The sequence below is a fragment of the Ascaphus truei genome, chromosome 4 (assembly GCF_040206685.1).
Source record: "Ascaphus truei isolate aAscTru1 chromosome 4, aAscTru1.hap1, whole genome shotgun sequence".
Classification (NCBI taxonomy): domain Eukaryota; kingdom Metazoa; phylum Chordata; class Amphibia; order Anura; family Ascaphidae; genus Ascaphus; species Ascaphus truei.
Window position 1 is genome coordinate 75,567,059 of NC_134486.1, and position 26,312 is coordinate 75,593,370.

Below are 26,312 nucleotides of genomic sequence, written 5' to 3' on the forward strand. Positions count from 1 at the left end.
GTGTGTGTGTTGCAGGGTAGCTGTCTCTCTGTGTGTGTGTTTGTCACTGGGAAGCAGTCACTGTGAGTGTGTCACTTGGAAGCTGCCAGTGTGTGTGTCACTGGGTAACTGTGTGTCACTTTTAAATGGTCTGTGTGTGTGTGTCACTGGGTAACTGTGTCACTTTGAAGTGGACCACCGGAGACACAGGGTGAGCCGATGTCAGGCTATCCCTGTGTACAGGCACGCGATATATGATCATACTATCACCTTGCTCCATAATAGAAATAATATAGTGGGTATATAATAATATTCCTCATGTGAGTAGTATGAAAAAGACTATATCTACACTCATCATTACGTTGTATAATCTGGACTATTTTGGTCCTGAGCTATTATTTGTCTTTTCCATACCATATTTTGACAGGACACAGCCATTTAGAGGGATATTTGTCCTTTCATGTTGCCCCAGCTATTGCAGTGTTCTTGTACACCTACCCTGATTTTATTTCGCTCTTTTTAGGCTTCGCCTTTGATTAGGCTCCAGGTCTGCTGACCTTAGTCCACTTATTTTACCCCTTTCCCCCTCCCTCTCCACATCACTCTTCTTTTCTCCCTTCCTCCTTTCCCCCTTCCTCTCCACATCCATCTACTCCCCCTTCCTCTCCACATCCATCTACCTTTCCCCCTTCCTCTCCACATCCCTCTACTCCCCCTTCCTCTCCACATCCATCTACCTTTCCCCCTTCCCCTCCACACCTTCCTTCCTTTCAACCTTCCTCCACATGCCTCTTCCTTTCCCTCCCCCTATCATCTCCCCATCCCTTTTCCTTTCCCCCCTTCGTCTCCCCCATCGCTCTTTTCCCCGCCTCCTCCCTTTCTGTCCTCAGTGTCTCTTTCGTTTTCTCTCTCGCTCGTCCGTTGCACATCAGAATCTTCAATACGCGCGACGCACGCGCGCAAGTCTCATCACCCCCCCCCCCTCTCCCTTTGGTGATGGATCGCTTCCCTCGCCCAATAGGAGAGCCGCTTCCGTGCTGGGTTGCGCTCGCGCGCGCCGCTAAGGGGCGGTTCCTGCAGGGCAGTGGTAGGGTAGCGCGAGGCGTGACCTACTTGACAGTTGGAGGTGGGAAGAGCCGGGTTATTCTCCCGCACATCTCATTCTGTAGCTGCTGCTTGCTGGGGAGCCTCCTGCGCTTCGTTACACGGGGAGGGCTATCACCTGCGCTTCATTATAATTGGAGAGTGATCACCTGCGTCTTGTTCCCAAGACTCATAGTTTCACCCCCAACCCCCCCAACAAATAATCACCCTCCAACAGACAACCTCCCCCCCAAACAGACAACCTCCCCCTCGTCTCCTTTCTCTCCCGAGTTCACAAACACAATCTCCCGTGAGCCTGGGGAACTTGCAGCTAAAAACCAACAACCACAGCAACATGTACCCCAGCAACAAGAAGAAAAAGCTATGGAGAGAAGAGAAAGGTAGCTACCAGCTTCTTGTTCTTAGTAGCACCGCTGCGTCTGATAATGTAGGGGTGCCCCCCCTGCCTGGTAACCGCCGTGTCTGCTTTTGTTCAGGAGGGGTCGCCAACTACATACGGGTCTTCAGGGCAGGTGGCAATCATAGGCTGGGAAATAGGCTACACATCCCAGAATGCTTTGAGGGAGACCTAAATAACAGCAGGACTGCATGCACATGTCGTGCAGACCCACGGCGTGTTCATGTACAAAGGAGACGCTGTACCAGAAGAGGGGGCATCGGCTGGTGCATGTGCCAGTGGCCATCCACCCTGTGTCAGTCTTTCTTGAGTATGCAGCACACAAGTTTGTTTTTACTGTGCACTAACTGGACTTTATCCCTTTGTCGCCACCATCCCTTTTATTTATTTACATACACCGCATGGTTGTTGGAATACCATGACCCAGAGGCACCTTGCATATATACACACACCTTTTGTGTCAGTGTGTATGCTAGTGAACCTATGGCATTCATGTAATAATCCCAAAAGTTGTGTTATGCCATCATTTTGTAGTGCCGTGATTTTACATATATACTCGCAAATTATAATGCATGAGACCGCGATAGATTTAAAGAAATATATTGTGAATGGAAAAATGGACCAACGTTTCGGTCCAGACACTGACTGTCTTCAGGCCCCGTTCATGCACTTTATGCACAGTATATTTATCTCAATCTTTTGCTTCTCATACGTTTTTTTTATTTTTTTTATGTCAAGCGATCACCTATTACTGAAATGTGTTTACCTTTTGAGCACACATCTAATGAATTATTTCTTTTATAATGGGCCATTCATAAACTGCTTAACCAATATATTTGTGCAATCCTTGTGTTTTTATCCCTGCAGTACTAGATTGGCATATAATGCACTGTTTCTCCTTCACAATCCCATTTACTTGCATGTAATCTCTCGCTGTCAGTGGAACGCATTGGTACCAAACTGGAGAAGATGGCAGCACCTATGGAAATCTGCAATGTACATGGTCATTAGGGAGCAAAATCCAGCCCTTGGTCTTAATGTCAGGAAACCGTTAATTGAGATTTTCTTTTTATGTGATTTTGAGAAAAATCTGCAAAAAATGCAATTGATGTTAACCATACAGTAATAGTTGATATTGCAATGTACCTACTACTGTGTATTGGGAAATAACCCCCACAATGTGGCAAAACAGAAAAATTGTGCTTTTTCTTCATTGTAGCACACCCTGTAATGTATAAATAGGAATTTGGATCTAGGTGTCCTGTTCTATGTAAGTCATTTTGACCCAGGTTCAAGGAAAACATTTTCTCTTGTGTTGGCATGAAAGGTTTGAAGTACACGTATTGGTACTTTACGTCAGTCAAGAGTTACAGAACTTACGTGTTTGGTCATTTATAACATCTTTTGCATGTACAAGTAGTCCTCGTTATCCAACGTTTCACTTTACAACGAATGGCATATCCAACGCTTTACAATGCAACCCTATGGGCCATTTTTCAACACCGGAATGCTTTATCCAACGCCAGAATTCGTTATCCAACGCTCACCGCCACTGATTAACATGGGACTCACTTTCCAACGGTTTCACTTTCCAACGCTACTTCCAGAACGGATCCTGTTGGATAACCGAGGACTGTCTGTATGTAAGGATGATTAATTGTAATCATAATGCCCTATTCCAAAGACAGGGCTAATGATGATGTTGGTCCAATAGTTTGTTGAACTGAGTTTTTAATCAAATAAACTCCTTACAGTAGTTTGATCCTTAATGTGCAGTATTGCTAAATGCCTCGGTTACATTGTTAATGAAGTGCTGCTATTCTATGCAAAACTTAAAAGGTTTGATTAGAGTTAAATAATCTAAATAGAAAAGTAAAATAATACTTTGTAGACCTTGTAAAGGGATGTTTGTGGAGTAAACATTTTCCTCCTTGGCTTTGTGATTTCTTGGTAAATTACAATAGTTTGATTTTTTCCGATAATTCAATATTACGTTAATGCATATGCTTATATGCATATTCTTTTTCTCATAATTTAAAAACCGGGGTTGGGATATAATTTGTTATTTAAGGACAAAGCACAAGGGGATAAGGACTATGTATAGGAAGCAAAAGGGCAGACGTTACACTGTGTGGAGACATACAGTATGACTCTATAATTGCCAACCTTTAAAGTCCATTTAACAGTTCCTTTTTTAACTAATGTCTATTGTAATCTGTCAAATTATATTGTTGTATTTGAATTGGGTTTTGGTTCCTTCATTTCATGTTTGGAATTGTACCATACCTGTTTTGTGCAGGGCTTTTACAGTATCACAACAACAGTACAGTATATCTTGTTAAACAGAAAGGCTTTTAAAGGTTATAGTTAAGTTGACAAAGAGCTGAGAAAAGTACACGTTTGCACAACTCGGTAAAACGATGAAAAGTTTTGTACAAGGCAGTGAACAAATCGTTTAGATTAGTTTTAACCGAACTTTGCTATTCACAAAGCAGCAACATCAAGGGCCAAAGTCTCAGAGGTACATCCAAATGTTATCTTCATTTGAAAAATGTTTTCATTTTTTATGTTAAGCGCTGCTTCGACCTAAAAAATTGAGATGATTAGGAAATAGTCCTCATTTGCCTTGAAGCAGCCACATAAAGCCCCCTCCCTAGTCAGTGTGACTGTTGGTGAATGTTAAAACATTTGCGGTAATGTTTCCTAAGTATTGCTATGCCGTTAGATATCTTGCAGCGCTAGAAGACCTCTTTGGCCCCATTAACTTTTAAATGCTGGAAGATGATTTAAGACCTGGCACTGCTTAGTAATACAGGCCTCACTGTTGCTCAAGTTTTTTTGCTGTTTATATAGGTCATTCTTTACCACACTGGTTTCGTCATAAAGGATGCAGACTTAAGGCAAAGGGAAAGCTATATACAGTAGTGACTTCTGGTCCGTCACAAACACTTTTTTTGTTTACCCCATTGCACCATTGCGTAACAGGAGTTTAATGCTACAACTAACATGCCCAAAGGCTAGTACATGAACACTTATCTTAAGTGGCCACGTACTGTATTCAGATATTCTAGCCCTGTGAGTGGTGACTACAACTACATAACTATCAAGAGTATTGTCACTACATGTCCCCCTATGTTATCTGTACCAGAATTTACTTATTGTTCCACTGACTTGGAATTAGAATTGTTGGCTGGATTTGTGCCTTCTCTAAAGGGTAATGTATCTATATAAAAAAAACAAGCTAATTATGAACATGTTTCTAGTTAAATTATGTGCTGCATTATTTATTAAATCTCAGTTTCTGTTATACTGTGTTTTCTGTAAAGTCAATTTGATGCAGTGTCTTAATTATACATCACCCTTCATTGTGGTAGCTGTTATGCCTTGTATTAAAAAAAGTATATATTTGTTTTATTTATTATGCAGAAACCAATGTGTTGCATTTTTGTTCTGCAGAGCGGCTGTTTAAGATGACCCTGGAAGAGCGACGCAAAGAATACTTGAAGGGTTATGTATCATTGAAAGAAATTCCGTCATGGATGGAAGAAGTGACGAGTAAAACATCAGCTAATGGTACTGTGACTAGCATCGCATTGTATTGCTGGTTTTATAGTGGTTTGAGAGAAATCATGGTTGTTTTTTTATCGTCAGTAACTCTTCCCAAGGTTATAACAAACTGTTATTTGTTTTTGACCTTGTATTAAATGTACAATATGGGAGACACAGATTTGTAGTATAAAAGGACTCCTTTCTGTGGTGTATAGTTTGGTACGCACAAGTCCCACTTAAATCCTACTTAAAAAAATAAATTGTACAAAATCCTCCAGCGATTTTGTGAAACCATTTTTTTGCTAGTACTGTTTATTTAGTTGTGATTGTTGAGGTCATTAATGATGCATCTATCCAGCCTGTTAAATCGTAAACTACTTTCACTATTTAAACCTTTTTAATATATGTTGCAATTTGGGGAAAATACTTTAGAGACAATGACACTTACTTTTTACTTACTTTTTTTTTAACATTTTACAAACTTTATTTTTTTTTTAGTGGAGATCATAAATTGCTATACCTATAATTCTTTTGTTTCCTACCCCCTAGGGTATTTGGTTTCACTCTTCTTGGTAATGTTGACAACTATGCATGCCCTTCTTTGGTTCAGAGGACCAAGCAGGCGAATTAAAGAAGGGGACAGGTGCTTCAGGTTTTGGAAGTTAGTGGGGACTTTTGGCCGAACATAACAGGCGGAAGCGAAAGAAAGTAAAACACTTCCCATGTCTCTTTTTGCCACATGGATCTGATAAAGCAAAATAATGACAAATGTTTAGCATGCTTATATTTTCCGATTTTTTGTTTTTTTTTGTTTTGTTTTTATTCTGGTGCTGCCAGTTATTGTAAAGCTGCAGCATCTTAACACAAGTGCGTAGATTCATTTAACTCCAATAGTATTGGGTTTAAGAGTCTAATGCCGGCAACATTGAGTACCTAATCCTGCGTTAATTGCCATTGACTTCAATGTTCGTTACCCCGCATCAGCGCTTAAGGGTTATATGTACTAAGCAGTGCTACGGTGGTCTGTTCATATGAATGGGCCGTAAATGTGATGCACTGCTTCGAACAACTAAGTAAATATGTCCCTAAGCCACTAAAAATGAAAGGCCCGGACAGTAGCATGTTGCAATTGTCCCACCTGCAGTTTGCTATTTAAAGGCAATTTTTAAGACCCTTATGTCGAAATACTGAAGGGAGACAGAGGGGATTATGCACTGAAGTGCGTTAGTGTCCCTGAGGCATAATTGCAAAGAAACTAAATCAAGTCAATGGGAGTTTCTGTGCATCAGTGCCCGATTTGGCACACTTTAAAGCCAGAATTGGTAGTTCCATAGTTCAGATTATGGATGCCCCATTGTTTGGTCATTGTAGTTGCAAAAAAATAATGTCTTTCACTTGAGATTTACACAATAGGACATGTTTTCAGAAGGTACATTTTCTTAAATTTAGAGACATTAAAATGTATCAAAATAAGATTTGGCGCTAACAGAAATGTTTATGTAGCTATTGGCAAATTGTGTAAGGCTAGTTAAGACTATATTCTCACCTGTTGCTAAACTGTTTTTTTTTATTTTTTCTTATCCATTTTGGAACTTTTTTTTTTTTTTTTTATTCTCTTGCATGATCAGGTTTATCAGTTTCCTTTCCATCTCACCAAGGGATTTTCTGCTGTTTTTTATTTGTCATGACTGCTCTTACCAAAGAAGTTGGTGATCTTCATGCTACAAAATTGTAAGGTCATTACATTTTCAATCCTGCCTCATCAACCTGTTATCAGTATTTGTGCAATAATAAGACTGAAAACTCTGAATTTCCAGATGTCACTTATTTCCCAATATTTACTTATTTTCAGTTGGATGGGAAACTTGGCGATGGAGTTCAAGCCTGTGTACACATTTTTGTTTACTTTCTTTATTTAAGGTCCTTAATATTTCAGCATTTTTGTTTAATATGAATATTAATATTGTTGTGCAAACTATTTGTGTAGTATATATTGACAAATTTCGGTGAACTTCACCCCCCCCTTAAGGAAGAATGCATTCCACTTAAAGTAGTGTTTTATGCGAAGTTCAATAGTGTCTGTGTGTGTGTGTATGTGTGTGTATATGGAAAAGGAGGTGCTCAGTGAGTGAGGACACTGACTCTATAAACAAAGACACTGATTTTTGAGTACAGAGAGCCTGGTTCAATTCAGTGTCGGCTCCTGGTGACCTTGGGACAATCACTTTCTGTACCTCAGGCACCTAAAACATAGATTGTATTCTCATCTGGGCAGTCACTGTTTGTAAAATGCCTGTGTGCTGCGTACTGTGCACTATACTGTAATTGTGAAGTGCTTGTTCTGTTCTTTAACATTGTTGCCATTGTTTTATTATACCAATAATGCCATATTCCTCCATTGGGATAAACTCTCCCATTAGGAGAAAAGCGTTCTATGAAATAAAGTTATTACACCCCCATACACACACATTGTTTACAATATAACTGGGTACAATACGCCTGAAATCTGATCATGAATCAAAATAGAGAGTATTTGATTTACGTTGCTTACCCCTCAGCTACGCCAGACCATTTATCACTCGTTCACCATAGGGGCCCAGGAATGGGAAGACCGCACACAGAATTTTGCCTTTCTGCATGGCGTAGTCGCGCCCCACAATGCCCATGCAAGGCATTGTGGGGCGTGACTTCAGCAAGCAGAACAGTGGTTGTCTGCTCTCCCTTTAAAGAGGTTCAGCATACACTTTATTTTTATTTTGTTCCACCACTTTTTTTTTTAATTTTTTTTTGAGCTCTGAACAAATATATAGACATTTTCAGCCCAGACCTCTGTGATTTACTTAGGCTGCGCTTATAGTGCTGGCGACAGCAACGCGATGTTGCGTCAAAACAAATTCATTGCCGCTGTCGCGTACGCTTATAGTAAGCGCGGCGCGACGGCTGGGTCGCGATCGCTAGAAGTCATCTCAATTTGATTTTTCCAGCCGCCGACACTATAAGTGTAACTTTAGGTTAATTTGCTCTTAATTATTTGTTATTTCCTAAACAAAATATGTATTTTATGTCCGTTACTATATGATTGTTCTGTGCCTTTTAAAATTGTTGTTAACATTGTTGCAATTGTGTGCCAATATAATGCCATACTCCTCTTGGGATAAACGCCTTCAGAATTTGAAAAGGAAAACTTTTACTGTATAGAAAAAAATGGAATGCAGGAATGCAACCTCTGCACACGGGTGTACAGGGCTTGGAAACATCCCTTCGTGTGAAAATGGCTGCGTGGCGTCAAATGACGCTGCGTTGCCATGACAAAGGGACGTTGCATAACGCTGTGACATCCCATCATAGCAATGCCGCGCAGCCATTTTCATTGGAGTTGCAGGGGGAGAATGGGGGGAGATGCCGCTCCCTGCAGCCAGTAAGACTCGTTAGTGAAGATAGGATGATTTCAATCCTAAATATTAATTAAGATATATTCTCTATAATCCTATATATTCAGCACGTAACTGGTTAATTTAGTATTAAGTTGTTAGAATTTATATTGAAAAATGATTATCTGCAATGATAAGAACATAAAATCAGTCTGAAAACAGCAGGTGAAGAAATGTTTGAGTTGAATAGTATATTGTGTTGAGTTTGAATTCAAAGGTTAGTTAAATAGATAGTAGTAAGACCCATACAATAGAGAGGTCTTAAAAGTTTAAGAACATGGCATTAACTATTGTTGTTTCGTGACAGAACAAAGTGGTTATAATACATCAAAGTAAATGAAGGAATATTTGTTCTAAGTTTGATAATTAACCAAGAGTACTGTATTTTGAGCGTAGAGCAAGAAAAGCAAGCAATTCCTATGTTTAGGCTGTTTGAGAGAAAAGTATAAAAATTGTATTTGAATTTATGGAATTCAGAATCCTTTACCACCAAACTAAGACGCACAGAGCTAAAGATTCTCCACTCTATAACTACATACTATAGGCCTGACTGATGCAAACCTGATGACTGATATTATGCTGTAAAAGATGTTTTAGTTTTTGTCGATGATTCAATTAAGAAAAGAACAGTGCCATGGACTATTTGATATATATTGAATTTAATGAAGAAAATCTTAATTTGGCGAACCAACAAGTCCAGAAAGACTAATCTTCTTTAGCTAGCAGGTTAAATGCCCTTGCCCCGGGCGAGAGGATTTGTGATGTGAGGGGAAAGAGGAGGAAGAGAGAGGGGAAAAAAAAAAAAAGTGCCTTTTTTTTCGGCCAAGTGGCGTTTCTTATCCGTATGTTGTATTCTATTCTTTCATACATTACATTTTGTCTTCCTTCTCATTGCTAATTCTAAATAATGGGCCTCTTCTGTCTTTCGTAGCCCTTTTATCATAAGAAGATTGCACTTAAGATGTAAAGTTATGCCCCAAAATTTTTACTTAATTTTAATCGTGCCATCTCCACTACTTTACCCATTTACCTCATCACACTGTCTTTTTCTAATAATCTGACCTTTATTCTTTCCCCCCCCCATCCCAATTTCTTATTTCCACACACTTCCTTGTTGTCCCCGCGCTTTCCTGATAGAATGCATCTGACACTTTGCTTCCTTGCGATAAGTCCAAGTGGATTAATTCTTTAAAAAAATGCATAACCATTCTCTGGTGTGTATTTGTGTGAGTTGACCAAAAAAATGCTAAATATTTGCAAAAAACTTATGTGCCATTTAATTGAGTTCTCTTCTAAAAATGAACCTGACATCTTCTCTGTCCTCCTATCCTACTTTTGTAATGGTCATATTCATTGGAATGGCTCTTTGTAACTTAGGGCTAAAGTTTTGCTTTTTGTACTGCAGATAAGTTAAAGTTGAGCATTTAACTTTCATTTATGTTTAGTGCAAATGGTTTATTTTAAGAAGAGTGAATATATATGAAAGTGTGTTTATATGTAGTGATAATCGCCAGAGAAGAGGGAATGGCTTGGTGATTAATGTCTTGGAGTAGAAGGCTCAAACAATAGCCTCCTGGTCTTCGGCACAATATTCATAGGTGTGTAACCCTCCTCCAAGGGTTATTCACATGGCTGTTGTATGCTGGGCCCTACCCTGGGTTGCTATGGGGATCCAGATGTCACATAGGGGTATTTAAGGAGGTGGGACTATCCTAGAAGGTTAGGTTCCAGGAGGACATGGGCAGAGTAGATAAGTAATGTTTATAAAGGCATAGTATAGACCAGGCCCCCTGTTTAATATGTTGTAGATAGGGACAGTACCCATTAATTTAGGATTCCCCCCCCCCCCCCAAAAAAGGAATGGAGTCCTGAATAAGTAATAAAGGAATACGGCAAGCCATAGACTGACGCTGGATGCCGACGGATCAGCTCTAACCACGGATTGGTGCTATTATTCCTCATCAGTCTGTGTGGAAGTGACAGTTCCCAAACAGGCACCAGTTATCGGGTCAAGGAAGAAAGACCTGCCAGGATTCCAATAGGGGCCCAGAGTAATTAAATTAATACAAATGATTTCGAAGCAACAAGGGGGGTGGGGGGTGTGATCCCTCATTTACTTAGAGCAACTAAGTCAAAGTACCTTCATTGGAGTGTTGAGTGGGCACTGATGGAAGCACTGTATTAATGTGTCTATTATAAAATTCAGTACAACGTTGTTAACATGTATGAACAGTCCCTGTCCATGGGGACACGAATAAATGACACTTGTACTACTAGAGTTCCTGGCACCCATTATTCTATACATAGTTAACCCCTAAAACTCCCGATGCAAATATCGCCATTCAGGGATACTCCATTTCTAGGAGAGATAGGCCAAAGAGAGGAGGAGGGGTGTTATTTTATATTGCAGACACCTTACAATTTCCACTGTTAAATTGCCCCCCAAGCCCCCCCACCCCTCTTTTGAAATCCTAGTTGGTAAAATCTGCTTCCCCCTTTTCTAAGCCTATCTTGGTTGCTTGCATCTACCGCCCCTCTCCAGTCCCTGACTGATATCACCCAGTTTCTTGGCTCCATTTCCTCTCTGAATGAGAATAATAAGCTGCTAGTTTTTGGGGATTTCAACTACAATTGGCTTGACCCTAAAAACCACAAAATCCAGATACAACTCAAGTCACTTAACCTAACGCAACTCATTTCCCAACCCACACGGGCAAACCTGAAATCTCTCAACCATTCCTAACAAGACTGGATTCTCTCCTCATCCCAGCAAAATCCAATCCTCTGGCATCCTTCCTGACATTTTCAGTGACCATGCAATAGTGTATCGTGTATGGGAAATTATACCACCCCAATCAAGCCCTAAAGTTCTCCTCACTAGAACATTTAGAAACTTTAACCAACAACAGTCTTTTGCTGACCTTACCAACTGCCCTTGGTACAGAATCGACTTAATTCCCAACCCTGATTCTGCGCTCGACTATTTCCAATCCGAGTTCTTAAAACTCTGTGATACCCATGCTCCACTACGCAGAATAAGAGTATGGGGGGCCCACCTTCCGTGGGTTACAACTGTCCTTATAGCACTCTACTATTTCAGGGATGCCTTGCGGAAAAGTTTCAAAGTAACTGGCACTACTAAGGCCTGGGACATAGTGTAATGAAGAGCGCTGACGCTCATGCTCTCCTGCTCAAGCAGGAGATTTTTCGTGTCCCAGCATGAGCGTCAGTGAGCGTGCTTGTGTGCAGGGTAGGAGGCGGGGCTAGGGCGCCACGTCACGGCGCCGACGTCACGGACTGCCATTGGCTTCTGGCAGTCACGTGACCGGCCCTGCGCTTCCCTGAGCAGCAAAATTTAAACTTGCCTGTCTCCTGCATTTCCACACTCCTCTGCATGGCTGCTGAAGCGTGCGGAAGCGCCGTCTAAAGCCGCGCTGATAGGGATAATGTTTCCCCTCAGCACGGTCTTTTTGACCATGTCCGAGGCCTAAGGATTTTAACCACTACAGATGCCTGCGGGACATGTGCACAAGGCAAACATGACATGCAAAAGCACAATATTACTCTGACAATCTTCACCAGAATACATCAAATCCAGCTAATTTCTGTAAGGTTATCAACAATATATTCCAGCCTTCTAGCCATCAACAACCAAGTAATATCACTAAAGAGGATGTTACTCTGACAAATCCACTGACATTGCAAATGCATTCAATGATTACTTTGTGGGGTGTGCCACTAACTTATTAGCAAAACGCAACCAAAACCACTAACATGAATCTCATTCTGAGAGTACCCCTATAGCCCCACCCTCTCCCAACACTGCTCACAACTTTCAATTTGTCCCAGTATCCGTAGAGGCGATTACACAAGCGCTCCTCAAATTGAAACTAAGCAGCCAATGTGGACCTGACTTGCTGCAATCCAAGTTCCTAAGACTTGGTGCCCTAGCCATTGCCAAACAAATTGCTTCCATAGTCAACTCTATTCCGTCTGCAGGCCATATCCTTAAGACCTGGAAAACTGCCAGAGTTGTCCCAATCTTCAAAAGTGGGGACAAAAACAAACAAACTACAGGCCAATCTCCCTCCCTCCCCATTACTATCCAAAATCATGGAAAAATATGTTCACTCCCAATTAAGCGATTACTACACCAAGACAAATTTTCCTAGCCAATTCCAATCTGGCTTTCGCCCCAAACACTCCACGGTAACTACCCTGCTAAAAGTTTGGAATGAAATCCAGTGTGGAATGGAACAGGGACAAATCACTGGTGCAATATTCCTAGATTGATCATGTTATCTTGCTTAACAAACTTCAGTGCTCTGGAATAGGGAAGCATGCTTTTAAACTGTTTTCATTCCTATCTATCAGGTAGATCCCAACATGTGTCCATCTCGGGCTCTAACTCCAACCCCTTGGATATCACCGGTGGTGTCACGCAAGGCTCTGTTCTGGGGCCCCTACTCTTCTCAGTCTTCAACAGTGATCTTCCTATTGCTTGTAAGGGGGCTTCTGTACACATTTATGCAGATTACAAAACGTTATATGCACACAGCCATAACCTCTCCTACCTTGAACACATACTCCAATCTGACTTTTTGAGACTTGAAAATTGGATTTCCCAAAACAAACTGTTTTTAACACTGACAAGACTGTAACAATGGTATTTGGGACCAAGGCTAAATTTTTAAAGCTTCCAATGACTGAGCTCCAGATCAGAACCAACGCTAAAACCACCCTAACTCCTGTTACTAGTTTTATATACTTGAGCATATGGTTTGACTCCCACTTAACATTCGGGATGCACATTGATACCCTGACATCCAAAACCTATGCTAAACTAGGTGCACTTTACAGGAACAAATCCTCCCTAAGTCTGCTGGTCAGAAAGCGTATCGCACAGCAGATGCTAATGACAATTATTGACTATGGGGACAGAGTATACGGCTTGGCACCCCAAACAAACCTTACCAAACTTGACACCCTCTACAATTCAATATGCCGTTTTGTTCTCCAATACAATTACAACAGATATCACTGCGAAATGCTCAAAGAACTAGATTGGTCATCACTTGCGTCTAGGCGCAAAGTTCACCTTTCCTGTCTTGCTTTCAAATATTTTCTGGGCAAGCTACCCATCTATCTGAACAAGCTCCTCATCTATCTGAACAAGCTCCTCACCCCTTCCACATGCAGCACTTATCATCTGAGATTTGACTCCAAAAGAATGTTCATGATTCCAAGGTTCAGCAAAGTATCCGGCTGCTCCTCATCCTACCGTGCACCCCAAAACTGGAACAATCTACCGGACACTCTCACAGCCGCTACCACCAGTCTAAATTCTTTTAAAACTAAACCAGTCTCACATTTTAATCTGGTTTGTAACTGTTACATACGCCTATAATATATATTATCTGTCACTGTGCATGCAATGTCTTGTATATAATGTATACACTGTTCACTTATGTAACTGTATTTGTAACCATGTATTATTTGTCATCTTAACTCTATGCCCAGGACATACTTGAAAACGAGTGGTAACTCAATGTATTACTTCCTAGTAAAACATTTTATAAATAAATAAAATTCTACAAACTTGCTACCTCATCACCTAGCTCCATGAATCCAACCCGAGTCAAAGTAACACATGTGGATTAGCCATATAAAACACACAGATGTAATCTCCCTAGAACAGTGTTTCTCAGCCAGGGGTCCGCGAAACCCAGGGGCTCCGTGGAGCCGTCCCAAGGGTTCCGCTGAGCTGCCCGCACTCATTGCGACCCGCGACGGCTCTCCCCCTGGCTCTCCTACTCCCTCCTCTGTAGGAGCACACTCTAACAGTCTGGTACTTCTGGTTCCTGCCGCTAGCTAAAGCACCTCGTGCCTCCCGCCTGCCACCTCAAGCTGCCAGCTGCCTCAAGCCTTCTGCCTGCCACTTTCTGCCTGCCACTTTCTGTCGCCACCGCCTGAGGCAGTCATATGGGATGGTGGAGGGAGATCCATATGGGGGATCAGTAGCACCGTAGCATTACCAGCATAGCGTGCAGGAGGGGGAGGGGGGCCAGAACATGGCCTACTGTAGTAGGGTGCTGGGATGGGGGATTGGGGGATCAGTGTGAGTGGTGTGCGCAGAGGGGGGAGCTCTGTGGTGGCATGTGAGCTGCAGGGGGAGACTGATGTGAGGTGCAGGAGGGTGTTATATGCAGAAGATGATGAGGGGTGCTGGGAGAGATAGGAAGATGATGAAGGATGCTGGGGGAGATATGAGAATGATAGGATGATTTTACCAGTGCGGCCCTTTAAAAAAAAAATGTATGGGGGGGTCTTTTTAAAATGTATTGGGACGGCAGGGGCATTTTTAATGTGTTGGTGGGGGCGGGTATTTTTATTATGAATTGCAGGGTGGGGTTACATGTATTTTTAGAGCGGTGGGGGTTTTTGGTATGTATTTTGTGGGGGGTATTGAGTGAGTGGGGTAATTGATGGAAGGTAGAGGCGAGCGAGAGAGAGGAAAAGCGGGAGTAAGAGTGAGACGCAGGGGAGAGAAATACATGGGTAGAGGGTGGGAAATAGAGGGGGCTCGTGAGGTGGGAAATATGTGGCAGCCAGATAGGGGTTACCAGAGATTTTTCAAAAAACTTCAAGGGTTCCTCCAAACAAAAAAGGTTGGGAATCACAGGTTGGGAGGGTTACATTAATATAGCTACACACGTGCTAACTATAGTAATGTACGGGACAATTTGCAAAAAAAATTATAAAGTATATTGCATAGTGCAAATAACAGGGCTTAATAGTGATGATACTGCTGCTCAAAACCTTGATAGAACTGTTTCTTTAGTTCTACTTGTGGATTAGCTTCAGCGAAGGGGAACGTGGTGTCAACCAGAGGGAAACGACAAGAAAACACACAATAGTGTAATCTAGTCTTCACTGTAGGATATAGATTAGTCCATAGATCAATAGTGGGAACTACTCATATTTTCCTTAAAATAAACAGGCAAAATCCAAACTGGGGCAACATGAATAGGAATATTGGTTGGAGGTGTACTAGGATTCAGCTGATTTAGGGACAACAGAGAGGATAACAATAGTGCAGATGGTAGGTGCAAAAGATAGGTGATTAACGTAAAATAAATAAAATCTTAAATCATGTGCACTCGTGCTGACCATTTCTTTTAAGCATTTTAAAAGGTGTAATACAGATTGTGGGAGATTGCAGCTGATCAGTTTAGAATCTCACTGCCTCCACACTGCTACACGCATAGGCGTTGTGGCGTCCAACGTGACCACTGGTATCCGGGTGTGCAGGAGGTCCCGGATGGTTCGACCGTAGGGGGAAGTCACTGCTCAGTATCTGTCTCTCAGTATCCCTACACTCAATATGTTTGACCAGGAAGGCTTCATCAGGAGTCAATGGTCATCTTCTGCTAACACCCCACTTGATATACCCCTCTCAATTAATGTGATTGGTGAGGATTAAAACAATATACATCTGCGCTGTGTGTTTCTATTAACCCATCATAGTGCCACTGAATTAAAATGATCTCTAAAACATCCAGTCCGCACTATGATACTATAAATGGGTACATTAGCTGATATGTATCAATATACACATACAAAGTCAATTAAACACACAGAATAAACATTACATATTGATACATTACACATACAAAGTGACCTCACATCAAGATACAATATAGCATTCAAATAAGACTTATAGCCTGTGAACATATTATATAGAAGTGTGTACCTAACGTAAACTCTCACTCAGTTACAGAATTTTAAACTATATTAGAGAATATGTAATGAAAATAAATAATATATAATAAAACCGTTGGGAAAATCCCATACTGTAAGTAGAGTATCATTATGGGATTTTCCCATCGTTTTTATTTTATATTCTACATTTATAACGCATTGAGTTTAGGGATACTGAGAGACTGAGCAGCGACATCCCCCTTCGGTCGGACCATCCGGGGCTACCTACACATCCAGATACCAGTGGTCACGTCGGGAGCCAAGACACCTATGCGTGTAGCAGTGTGGAGGTGGTGAGTTTCAAAAGTGATCAACTGCGATCTCCAACAATCTGTACTACACCTTATAAAATGCTTAAAAGAATAGTCAGCACATAAGTGCGCTTAAGATTTTATTTTACCTTATAAAATATCTTTGGCACCTACCGTCTGTACTATTGTTGTCCTCTCTGTTGTCCCCAAGTCAGCTGAACACTAGAACACCTCCAATCAATATTCCTGTTGATGTTGCCACAGTTTGAATTTTGGCAAACACATAAAGAGAGAGAATCCCTAAAGCGATCACTCTTCCTCCAATAGAATGAAAATAATAAATTGTTTAATATATAACAAGAGGACAAAATGAAGTTAAAACCTAATAGGTACCCCAAATTAGTACAGGTGAGGAGCCGACAATAGCTATGAACAATGAATGAATGAGGTGGTTAATTTAGCATCAAAAATTTTAACAAGTCGGCTGTCTGTCCTCAAAAAAGGTTAATCGTTCACACCCTCATGCAATATGAACCTGTTTGAATGGGTAAAAGATGTGAATCTGTTTGGAAGAAAACTTGCCCTTCATAAACTATATAAGAGGAGAGATCAGTCCCTCTTTTCCCCTGATGAATTAGCCAATTTAAACGAATTTGATCTTATGAATCTGAAAGATCTAATTTATCTGCTTAATGATAACCAAAGGGAGTCAGGACATGGCCCTTTTCACCATTTTTGGTCCCAAAAGTAAATTTACCCCACAGTCTAGTACCAGTTCCAATATCGACGTATTCATCAAGTTAGTGACACACGACTTGGAACATATGTAGAAAAGAGGGGGGACTAACAATGAGTCAGGATGAGAATCAGGCTCTCAAATAGTTACTGGATATGAAAGGAGTGGTCATAAAGCCCTCTAAGGGGGGCAATATTGTCCTACTTGATGAGGTAAACTATATCCAAGAAAACTTAAGACTCTTGGGGGACAAAAACTGTTTTATTATAGGCTTGTCACGGTAACTTTATGACAAGCTATAATATACACCAAAATACCTGGGTTGAACTAAACACGACTAGATATGATAAAATATCATTTATTCTTTGAAAAAGGTGAACAAACGAGATATACAAATAACAGACACAATATGCACTTACTTAGAATTGGAATGACGAAATAATCAGAAATCTTGATTAGCAGTTCATACAGCAATCTCAGGATGACACAAAGACAATAAGCACAGGCTGAGTCTCATTTATATACCATCTCAAGCCTATCTCTTAATCCTGGGTGCCTAGCTGGCTAGCAAATTCCTTTGAAGTAGACTCTCCCTTATCTGCAAGTGTGAACTATGACACTTACAGACCACTCAGGTCCTTTGTTCTTCCGCCCTACGGTAAACACTCAGGGCGGTCAACCTTTGATCAGAGGCTTTATGACCGACAACTGGTCTGCCATCCTGCCCATTAACCTAGCAGATGGGTTCTTAGTTTTCATACCAGACCCAAAATACCATTCACAGTTTAATATCTTCACATATTAATATACTCGGTTCTGTCGGGCCCAGAGGGCTGATTATTGAAAGCTTTTCTTACAGGAAGTGTATCTCCATTGTGGCCAAGTCTCAGCCCCCTGCGACCCCCAGAACCGGAGATACACAAATGCAGGTTAAAACACTTTTCAAATGCAGGATTCTTCCCTTTAAAAATGAATCTCTGCTTTTCACTCTTTCCCCATTGAAATCAATGGGTTCCGCCGCCATAGGCTTTTAATGGCGCGGCTCCGCCGTTGAAGTCAATGGAGTTCCCCGCCATAGACTTTCAATGGGGAGACGCCGCCATTGAAGTCTATGGAAAAAACAAAAATCTTTACATTTGCCCACACTCCGTCTGGTTGTTCGGAGAGGGTTGGGAATGGCCATGCATTCATGCCGGAACCTTGGCTACATGCCACCCAAATCCCAGCCCTCTGGTCCTTCCAGAACCGGAGATATGGACTTACACATTTCACCATTTCGGACTTAGCCGTTTTCACGGCACGCTGCTTTTCCCCATTGGAATCAATGGCCGGCGCCGCCATAGACAATGCATGGGCGCACGCCGCCATTGGATTCAATGGGACCTCCGCTCCGCCATTAAAGTCAATGGCGCGACCCTCTTTCTCCGCTCGACCCTTTACGGGGGTCCCTCATTCCCGGACCCGGTGGGGGTCGTGTGTGGGGGTTCCTAGGGGCTAGGGGCAACAAGAATTTTATTCCCAGGTTCCCTAGAACCTAAGATTCCCACGCCAATTGTCATTGAACTTGAACCTGTTTTGGCCTTCAACAGTGGACTGCAGCCAGCACCCACAAGGATGGCCACTACTTAGACCTGGTTTTCACTAAGAAATTATCTCTCTCTGATTTCTCCATTTCCCCTTTTCCTCTCTCTGACCATCATCTCATCTAATTCTCTCTATCTCGCTTCTCCCCTTCTCCACCTTCATCTACCCCTGGTTCTGCAGAAACCTGCGCTCCATTCACTTACCTGACTTTGTGTCCACTTTCCGCTCCTCCCTCTCCTCTCTCAGCTCTGCTACAGACCCCGACAACCTGGTCAGGAACTACAACTCTGTCTTGTCTCTTGATCTACATGCCCCGCTTTCTCCCTGCCGCACTCGCCCTTCTAACCCTAGACCCTGGCTAAATTCCCACACACACATGCTGCTTTCCTCCATTTGGTCCTCTGAACGCCTCTGGAGGAAGTCTCACACTCTCTCAGACTTTCTTCACTACAAATTTATGCTATCCTGTTTCAACTCTGCCCTCTCGCAAGCTAAACAAGCCTACTTTTCTGCACTAATCAACATGCACAAGTCTAACCCACGCCGACTGTTCTCTGTCTTTGATACTCTACTCAAACCACCCTCAGCTGCCTCTTCTTCCTCCATCTCCGCTCAGGACTTTGCTGACTATTTTAAGGAAAAGGTGGAATCCATACGGCAGAACATCCCCTCTGTTTCTTCCTCCCATCCTACACCTCTTCCCAACTCTCCTCCTGCCTTCCTTGACTCTTTTTCCACTGTCTCAGAGGAGGATGTGTCGCTGTTGATCGCCTCTTCTCCCTCTACCACTTGCCCTCTTGACCCCATTCCCTCCCATCTCCTAAAACCTCTTGCTCCTACTATAATCCCTACGCTCACACATATTTTTAACTCCTCCCTCTGCTCTGGAACCTTTCCATCCTCCTTCAAACATGCAACAGTCATACCATTACTCAAAAACAGCAAGCTTGACCCTACCTGTCTTTCTAACTATCGACCTGTCTCCCTCCTGCCTTTTGCCTCTAAACTCCTTGAACGTCTTGTATTCTCTCGCTTGCTCCATTTTCTCAACACCTATTCTCTCCTAGACCCTCTACAATCTGGCTTCCGCACTGCTCACTCCATGGAAACAGCCCTCACTAAAATAACTGACGACCTCCATGCTGCCAAAGACAGAGGTCATTACACTCTGCTCATATTACTCGACCTCTCTGCAGCATTTGACACCGTGGACCACCCTCTTCTCCTTCATATTCTCCATACTCTTGGTATTCGGAACAAAGCTCTATCCTGGATCTCATCCTACCTCTCCCATCGTACTTTCAGTGTCTCTTCTGCTAACACCTCCTCCTCCTCTATTGATCTCTCTGTGGGGGTACCCCAGGGCTCTGTCCTGGGACCTCTTCTCTTTTCTCTGTACACACTCTCTCTAGGTGACCTAATAACATCTTTTGGGTTTAAATATCACCTCTATGCTTACGACACACAAATATACTTTTCAACACCCGACCTTACACCTGCTGTACAAACCAAAGTTTCTGAATGTCTCTCTGCTATATCATCCTGGATGGCCCTCCGCCGCCTTAAACTCAACATGGCTAAAACAGAGCTCCTCATACTTCCTCCCAAACCTGGCCCTGCTACCTCCTTCCACATTACTGTTGGAACTACGATAATTCACCCAGTAGCCCAAGCACGCTGCCTAGGGGTCACACTCGACTCCTCTCTCACATTCGCACCTCACATTCAAAACATTTCTAAAACTTGTCGCTTTTTCCTCTGCAATATAACAAAGATACGCCTGTGACGATGGAGGGGATTTGGCCCGGGATTAAAGGGGTTGCACCCCATTTGGCCCCCCCTGACCTCATCTGGGAGTCAAAGGGTTAACTGGGCTAAGACCCAGAACTGTGATTTAACCCCTGTAATGACATGTACATGTGTATTCCCCTGTTCCCTTGTTCCCTTGTAATGTCTGGTTAATCAGTGTCTGCATCACATACACACTAGAATCCATCCGGGAGCACAAGGGTTAATAGTCCTTTAATGATTATAGCTCTTCCGTAGGTCATAGCAAGTCGCTTTTTGGACCATATGGTGTCCCAGTTCTGGCAATGAGAACTGGGAAGTTTGGTTCTGCCCGACCCAACAGAACCAGATATTTTAATACGTTTGTTTTATGCTTAATACTGTATTTTAAGGTATGGATAAGCTTCAAAGGAATGTCTCTGAAGCTATCAGGATGACAGATGGCCCTAGAGTCCCAATGGCTAGAACTTAAGTTTTGTTCAAAAGGTTTTATTACCCTCCCTGTCTGTGAGTATGGGGGAAGCGCATACCATAGCAGTTTTTAAGTGTCGCACTTATCACTGTCCAACACAGGTTATCTTGTCCAAGATCCGGAGGGGTTGCTGGCCTGGCATTCCATTTGCACATGTGGGGCCTCAGAAAGGAGGCCCCAGAGTTCTACTGCACATGTGCCAGCTAGCAGGGGGGCCTGTCCTAAAATGTGTTCCCCCATCCAAGACTGGCTGGAGATAATTGCAAACCAATCACAGGTTTTTAATGTTACAGATAGAGGGAGAAAAGGTTTATAACCTGCTGTTCCCCATCTATCCTTTGTCTTCATTTTTGGTCTTCATGCAAAGTCTTCATTCGTCTTCGTTTGCTGATATGGTAACCTGATACCACCTGAATGGTTTACTGATTGCTGAGAGAAACGCTATGCACTGTCTTCCTGCCCGAGGTCTTTTCATGCTTTTGGGTGTCTTTATGACTATGAAGAGTGCTGTATGAACTGCCAGTCCAGCTGTGACTGCTTCATCATTTCCCTTTTACGTAAGTGTCTATATTTTGCTTGTTATTTGTACATATTTGCTATGTTCACCTTTATCAAGGAATAAATTATATTTATCATATCTTAAGTCTCGTCCCAGTTCAAACCCAGGTATATATATATTTATATATAGTTTTGGTGTAAATTACAGCCTGTCGCAAGCTCTCGTGACAACGCCCTTTCCTCTGTTGCTAGACTGCTACAACTCTGACTCAGGCCCTCATTCTCTCCCGTCTTGATTACTGTAACCTCCTGCTGTCCGGCCTTCCTGCCTCTCACCTGTCTCCCCTACAATCTATCCTAAACGCTGCTGCCAGAGTCACGCTACTCTTTCCTAGATCTGTCTCAGCATCTCCCCTCATGAAATCCCTCTCCTGGCTTCCGATCAAATCCCGCATCTCACACTCCATTCTTCTCCTCACTTTTAAAGCTTTACACTCTTCTGCCCCTCCTTACATCTCAGCCCTAATTTCTCGTTATGCACCATCCAGACTCTTGCGTTCTGCTCAAGGATGTCTTCTTTCTACCCCCTTTGTATCTAAAGCCCTCTCCCGTCTTAAACCTTTTTCACTGACTGCCCCACACCTCTGGAATGCCCTTTCTCTCAGTACCCGACTAGCACCCTCTCTATCCACCTTTAAGACCCACCTTAAGACACACTTGCTTAAAGAAGCATATGAATAGCACTGTGGCTATTCTGAACACATGGCACATAAAGCTTGGCCCCCTGCAGACGCACTTACCAGAACTCCATCCTACTGTCTCTGTACGTTCTCCCTACCTACCAATTAGACTGTAAGCTTCTCGGGGCAGGGACTCCTCTTCCTTAATGTTACGTTTATGTCTAAAGCACTTATTCCCATGATCTGTTATTTATATTATCTGTTATTTATTTGATTACTACATGTATTACTACTGTGAAGCGCTATGTACATTAATGGCGCTATATAAATAAAGACATAGAATACAACCAAGTGATAAAGCTCTTTTCAAAGACATTGTATCCGCTTTTGCGGTCTGCGGTTTGGATGGCTGCCAAACTGTTCCTGGAGATCGGCGTCGAGGAATCCCCATTGAAGTCAATGGCCCCATTGTCTTACAATGGGAAACCGCCGCTCCTCCTCTCAGACGCCACCTGCTGGTCGTCGCTGGAAAACAGGTCCAAAACCGCTACTTCTGCCATTGGAATACATGAAGCCCCAATGGCGACCTATGGGACTCTGCAAAATGGTGCCTGAAAAGGCGGGAACATGGAACAAAGAGCTATAAACACTAAGTTAGCCTTAACCCTTTCCCTCCCGCATCAATCCCAGTGTATGTGTTGGTGCAAACATTGGAACAGAAACAATACATTTTTACAGGGGAATATACATTAGGATGCTGAAGCAAGGTAAAAACACATTACTGGACCACAGTCCAGTTAACCCCTAGCTTCCCAAGTGAGAGCAGGGGGTGGCCAAATGGGGTGTAACCCCTTTAAACCCGGGCCAAACCCCCTCTCCCATGACAGTGTTATCCTCTGATCCCACCCTAGCATACTGCAAGATCTTGAGATCCATCCTGCAACAGGGTCTGACCAATAAAGTGATAAGCCAAAAAGAATTTGACTTTAAAATGGTCAAACACCCTAAGATAGCAACTTTTTACACGATACCAAAGTAGTATAAAAATCCCCTGAAACCCCCAGGAAGGCCGATAGTATCAGGCATTGGTTCCCTAGGGGAACATGCAAGTAAATATCTTGACACTATCCTCAGGCCGTATGTGACCAACCTCCCCTCATATACTAAGGACACGACCGATATCCTACGAAAACTGGATGACGTAGGGTTAGCAGAAAACATCTTCCTAGCGTCACTCGACGTAATGTATACAGCATGAGGTTGGACTATGGGCAGTGGGACACTTTCTGAGGGGTGGATCTCATGAATTACAATGAGTTTGTGATAGACCTCTTGCAGTATCTATTAAAACATAATTACTTTCTGTTTAACGGAAAAACCTACCACCAACTCCAGGGAACGGCAATGGGGACAACTTCTGCCCCAACGTACGTGAACATCTACCTGGGTTGGTTGGAGGAATGCAAGGTTTTCACTAATGAGATGTCAGAGTTCACGCAGTACATTGCTATGTGGTCACGCACATCGATGATGTGCTGCTCCTTTGGAGTGGCACATCAGATCAATTTCACACATTTGTTCATAAATTGAACACTAATGATTACAATCTAAAACTAACTAGTGAAATTGATTTGGTCCAAATTACATTCTTGGATCTGACCATCAGCAAGAATTTAGAAGGCACTTTGACTACATCAGTGCACACAAAGGCCACTGCGACTAATAACCTTCTCTTGGCTACTAGTCACCACCCTAGATCATTAATAAATGGCATACCAACGGGACAGTTCCTTAGGGCCAAGAGGAACTGTTCCAATGAACCCCTGTTCGAACAACAGGCCAGTATAATGAAATCGAACTTTTATGATCGTGGTTACAGTAAAACCTGTATTAATAAAGCGTACTTGAGAGCCAAAAACACAGACCGTGATAGTCTGCTGTATGGTAATAAGACAACTAGACAACATGGGAAACAACCAATACGTATTATTGGGACATACAGCAGACAATGGCATAGTATCCGAGACATTATCAATCGCCACTGGCACATCCTGATGGAAGACGAAGACCTAAAGGAAACACTCAATTAAAAGTGCGTCAATAACCTATAGAAGACCACAAAACTTGTCAAACATGTTGGTCCACAGTCATTATGTGGCACCAGTTACGCACACGTGGCTACACTCTAAAACCGTTGGCTCATATGCATGTTGGTCCTGTAAGGGGTGTCAGTTCATGAACCAATCCAAAGAATTTTGGAATTGGAACAAAACCAAGAAGTTTAATATTTTCAAATTCATAAATTGTAAAACCATTGGGGTAGTGTACCTGGCGACGTGTGTATGTGGAATAAAATATGTCGGCAAGACCACAAGACAGTTAAGACGGCGTGTTTTAGAACATGTGGGTACTATTAGAAATGAAATAGACACGCCGGTGGCAAGACGTGTTACCAGGTTTCATAACCATGACATGTCAGCAATATCATTCCAGGGAATTGACCACATCACACTTGGGGCCAGGCGTGGTGATTTGGATACTTTGCTGTTGTGATCCGAAGCGAGATGGATCTATCTATTAGGTACTCAAGTACCACATGATCTGAATGAGGGCTATGGGTACACAGCATTTCTATAAACCAGAGATAAATGCTTGGTTTTGTATTACTGACCCCTGATGGCAGTTATTATGGCATCAAGTTCCTGTGCATTAATTACACCGCTTAGGAGATCTGTGCCTTTAACTATATGATCTGCACACCAGAGGAGTAGTATACAAGCATCTTGACTAACATACAATTCAGCTGCCTCGGTTGACTTAGGAGTCTTTATAATGCTCTATTAATTATATAAGCAGTGTGCCAGCAGGTTTCACACTGAAAACTGGTATGTTAGGCTCTGGCAGTACTGCTGGATTTCAATCTGGTACCCAATTACCCCTCTTCCCCTATGTTTTTTTGACAGTAGGGGGCTTTCCCAGCATTTATCTTAGTCACCCCTGTATGTATTCTCAATCAGGAGGTGATTTTTTATGTTTTCAGGATGGACATTAGCCCCGCCCCTTTCTCCGCCCACCAGCAGCGATGAGTCGATCTGATTGGATGACAGTGTGTCCAATCACGGCAGACGAATGGGTATGAAGGGAGCAGGGGAAAGAATGCCTGCCCACCCCAGACAAAGTCTCCACGGAGACAACGTGCGTCGGGTGTGTATGACGCAATTCGTTTGACGTCACAGGTGCGACCGCAGCGTTAGGCCTCGGGTATGGTCAGCGCATAATGCTGAGGCGCGCTGCTGCTCGGCACTTGCGGAAGCGTGTCTCACCGAGTCAATGAGGGCGAACCAGCTCCGTGACGTCACTGGCCCGCCCCCGACACGCCCACAGACGGCGCGCTGTGTAAGGCCAGGGAAAGCACCGCTTTCCCTGAGCCTCCGCACTCGGCAAATAACTATGTCCCAGGCCTTAGGCTGTGGCTACTGAGCCCCAATTGACATTTCACTACACAGCGCTATTACTGCCTTAGGGCATTGAGGGTTAGCTAAACCAGGTTGTGGGCCCTAGGAGGCAACCACTAGCTAGCAATTTGGTTGTTTGCCACTGCTGGATGGCTAGTCTCCACTCTCTGGAGACATAACGTGAGACAGTGCTGGCTGAAGCTTGTTGTGGTCTTGCTCACTATATGCTGGCTTCAATAAGGATACTACCTCTCAACTTACCTTCGTGCCTCTCTACCCTACCGAGTGCCCCTCCCCATTAGGCTAATCCCCCTGTTCCCTGCCCTCTACCCCCTCCCTCCCCCTGCTGCTGATACCTACTCAGCAGTGGCATTTAGGAGGGTGACTATTTATGGGTAAACATCTACCCAGTGGGTTTATTATATCCACCTCATAGGGAAGTGTTACTCTGGGGACTAGGTTATGGGTTTTTATCACCTGTACCAATTCCACTATATATATATATATATATATATATATATATGTATGTATATATGTATATATATATATGTATATATATGTATATGTGTATATGTATATATATGTGTGTGTGTTTGTATATATATATATATATATATATATATATAT

General features: G+C 42.7%; 1 protein-coding gene across 2 annotated transcripts in view; it reads left to right on the plus strand.

Annotated features, from left to right (window-relative positions):
• The first annotated feature begins 1,053 nt into the window (after positions 1–1,053).
• MACROD2 (mono-ADP ribosylhydrolase 2) overlaps positions 1,054–26,312 on the plus strand; it is a 1,806,074-nt gene continuing 1,780,815 nt past the window's right edge. For both annotated transcript variants that reach the window (XM_075596064.1, XM_075596063.1), the window contains exons 1-2: positions 1,054–1,463; positions 4,937–5,053. In XM_075596064.1, coding sequence (XP_075452179.1) covers positions 1,418–1,463; positions 4,937–5,053 — 163 coding nt within the window. In that variant the 5' untranslated portion in view covers positions 1,054–1,417. The remainder of the gene's footprint in view (positions 1,464–4,936; positions 5,054–26,312) is intronic.